The sequence below is a fragment of the Ziziphus jujuba genome, chromosome 9 (genome assembly GCF_031755915.1).
Source record: "Ziziphus jujuba cultivar Dongzao chromosome 9, ASM3175591v1".
In the NCBI taxonomy this organism is placed as follows: Eukaryota; Viridiplantae; Streptophyta; class Magnoliopsida; order Rosales; family Rhamnaceae; genus Ziziphus; species Ziziphus jujuba.
The window spans coordinates 9,830,511-9,833,805 of record NC_083387.1 but is presented as its reverse complement, the minus strand read 5'-3'; the positions used below and the strand labels follow the sequence as shown (position 1 = coordinate 9,833,805).

Below are 3,295 nucleotides of genomic sequence, written 5' to 3'. Positions count from 1 at the left end.
ATAAACTGTATAAGCAGATGATAAGTAAAATCAAACTTCAAAAGAAAATCCTATCAAGAAGATCTTTATTGTTATAACAAAAATTAACGGATTGTAGTTTGAAGTTTGTGAATGCCTTTATATGGCAAATTGTATTAGTCTATGACCTTGAATGATGTATCTTCTATGTTTGTACTGTTATTCTTGTTGTTGTCTATGTATGCTATTTCATAGTTAAATAAATTTTTATGGTTGGTTTTATATCTGCATCCTTCTCCAATTTTATATGAATGTTTGAAACTTAACTGTCAAGTGTATGAATTTTAACAACAAGGTGGAATTTATGATTGCAAAGTATTTTACATTATATTTGGTGTTCTTTGTCGTATTAATTAATTTTTGAAAATCAATTAGTTATATATATATATATATATTTAATCAATATAATTTCTTAACTTGGATATGCCGCATCATATATATATCTATATATATGCATAGACGTGAATCCAAATTTTAATAAAATTAAAATATTTTGATGTAAAAATGAAATGTTAAACAAATTATACTTCAATCGTTGTAGTTATTAGGTGGAAAAGCTTTCATAACAAAAAATCTAAGCAATTCCTATAAATTTTCAGTTGACACAAAAAAAAAAAAAAAACAAGAAAAAAAAAAAGGAAAAGAAAATTGTCAATGAATGGTCAGCGACTGTGACAATGCATTTCACATTTTCAAGCATGGTTTAACCGTATATTTAATAGCGCCTTTTTTGTTGTCACAGGGCTTTTGACATAGAAAGTCCCAAAACGTATTGGTGTCAATTATCCCCCCAATTTTTTGAACTCCATCATGGCGAGGATTTACAAGTTGTCACCGACACTTTTCATGTTGCCGATGATTAACATTTGTTTGAGTCCAACGACGTCGTTTAGTAACACCAACAATACCAAAATCCCCAAACCTTTTCCAAGTCCAGGTCCCCATTTCACCTACCCCTCGTGGCCAACTTCACTCTTCGGAGTGCACCTCCTCTCAATCTCTCCCTCTCCCTCTCCCTCTCGCTCTCCTGCTTCGCTTCCAATCTTGGTTTCTTACTCCCCGTCTGCCTCTCGATCTCTGTCCCCCTGGCCCGCTTCTCCCTCTTTCTATGGATCTTCGTTTACTGCCGAGAGCTCTGTATGGGAAGGATGTGAGGCAATTCCAAGGCTTACACTGTGAGCACTATAAGCTTCTTGAAAAGGCCGGATATGTTGCCAGCCCTACGGTTTACAGAGCAATCTATCTTCCTTCCAATGAATTTGTCGTTGTCAAGTGCTTGGATCCCGATCGCTGCGATAGTAATCTGGTTAGCTGTTTTGTTATTATTATTATTATTATTATTTTCTTTCTCTCTATAATTATTATTTCTTTTTTTCTCAGAGTTTTCCATTTTGATTTAAAATTTTGACTTTAGCTAGATTTTGGTTTTGTTTTGGAATTGGATTTTTTGGAATTCGAATTCGCTTTGATTTGTTCGGTTCCATATGCTGAGTTTGCGTAGGGGCAGAGGCTCATTTATCTTGGCGTGTTTATGTCTAAGATCTTTGGTGATTATTCAGTGTCCAAAGTAGTTTATTTACTTATTTATTTTCTGCTCTGGTGTCGAAGGAGTCTGAGGTAATTGGGTCCAGGCGCATGGGATGGGAAATTTTGGGTGTGAAAGATAATGAGGAGTATCGGAGGTCCTTGTATGGTGAAATCACTCACAAGGCTTTGCCGTTTTGATGCCGTTGGCACTCTTCTTGTTCATATGGCTAAACTATCCTCACTCTTATATTTTCATTTTTATTTTTATTTTTTTTATTTTTAATTTTTTTTAATTTTGAGATTGTAGCTTCTTCGTAACTTTTATTTATTTATTTTTTGGTAACGTAATTATATGCTCATTGTGTGTTTGATGTTTATGTTGCTACAAAAGGAGCATTTTAGGCAAGAAGGAACTGGTATTTGGATTTCTTAGTATGTGAGGCTCATATTATATTTTTATTTATCTTTTTCTTGTATCTTAGTTGGAAACATAAACTATCATGTTTGAATGTTTGCCTTTCATGCTTATGTTAAGAATGTGATCTTGGATTTGACATATGCAAATTTTATTAGTTTTGAAGGTCCCTTCCTAGATATTCTAGATGGATAAAGTAATACTGCTTGGTCTCTGAATTATTGAGATATTAATTCTATCTTCTAGGAATTATCTTCATTTTAATTTTAGTGCCTGATGTGGTGCATGTTATATTAGAGACCAGAAGTGCTTTTTATTTTAATGATTTTTTGCTGTGATTGTAAGTTTTACCAGTTCAATTTTCCAAGAAGGTTTATTTAACATCGAAAGAGATAATGGCAACTGTATTATATGTGATTATGTTGAAATTGTAATACAAAAGTATTGAAGTAATTATAGACCATAAGTGCTTTTTCGTCATTGTTCTCATGCTTGCGATGGTAGGACTGTGTTTACTGGATGCATATTATTCCAACATATGTGTGTCTCTTGGTTCTATATCATGATTAATCGAGTGGTGTTTGTCCATTCCAAATCATTCTTACATCGAGATACAGAGCCAAGACAATTTCCTCATGGGTTTAGGGAGGCGTGCAAATCAGGTATGTGGAAAATATTTTAAAATTGGAATTTTCTTTCACATTCTACAAGGCATTCCTTGATACCTGCTTCCTCATGGGTTTATATCATGGACTTTGGTCTTGCTAAGAAATATAGAGATGCTTCAACTCGTCAACATATTCCTTACAGGTGAGTCCTCTTTTATGGTTGATATTGTATAATTTCCTTGCTACAGTAGAAGGTTTAAAGGCTGAAAGTTGGTTGCTTTGCTATCTTTTTCCAAGATGATGCAGCCTATTCCTGTTCGTTTTGTTTGTTTTAATTATGATAATATGGATGCTGCATACTCATTGTTTAACATATGACTAATGTGCCATTGCTGGTTTCTAATATATGACTAATGTATCATTGTTGGTTACATGGGTGCATCGTCTTTTGAATTATTCAATATATATATCCCAGTGACGTATCAAACTTTTTCTGCTTACCGATTTGATATTTGAAAAAAGAAAGTTAACAATCATTTAAAAAGCTTCATACTGTGTACATGCACGCTTATTAGTTTCTGAACTTTTCCCAGTAATAATGGCAAAAAATGCCTTAACAGGAGTTTAAATGATGGGCTTGTTTTAGTATTTCGAGAATTTCCCTTTTTATGTTGTTCATTACGGAATCTCTTTTAATACCCATCTTGGCGTTTAGATGAGCTTTTCT

The 3,295-nt window shown here is 33.4% G+C and overlaps 1 protein-coding gene across 1 annotated transcript; it reads left to right on the top strand.

Annotated features, from left to right (window-relative positions):
- Positions 1 to 901: 901 nt before the first annotated feature.
- Positions 902 to 2,999, top strand: LOC125423999 (uncharacterized). The gene is made up of 2 exons (XM_060820161.1): positions 902 to 1,324; positions 1,627 to 2,999. Exons 1-2 carry the CDS (start codon positions 1,127 to 1,129, stop codon positions 1,741 to 1,743), a joined length of 315 nt encoding a protein of 104 aa, XP_060676144.1. The 5' UTR covers positions 902 to 1,126; the 3' UTR covers positions 1,744 to 2,999.
- Positions 3,000 to 3,295: the final 296 nt, after the last annotated feature.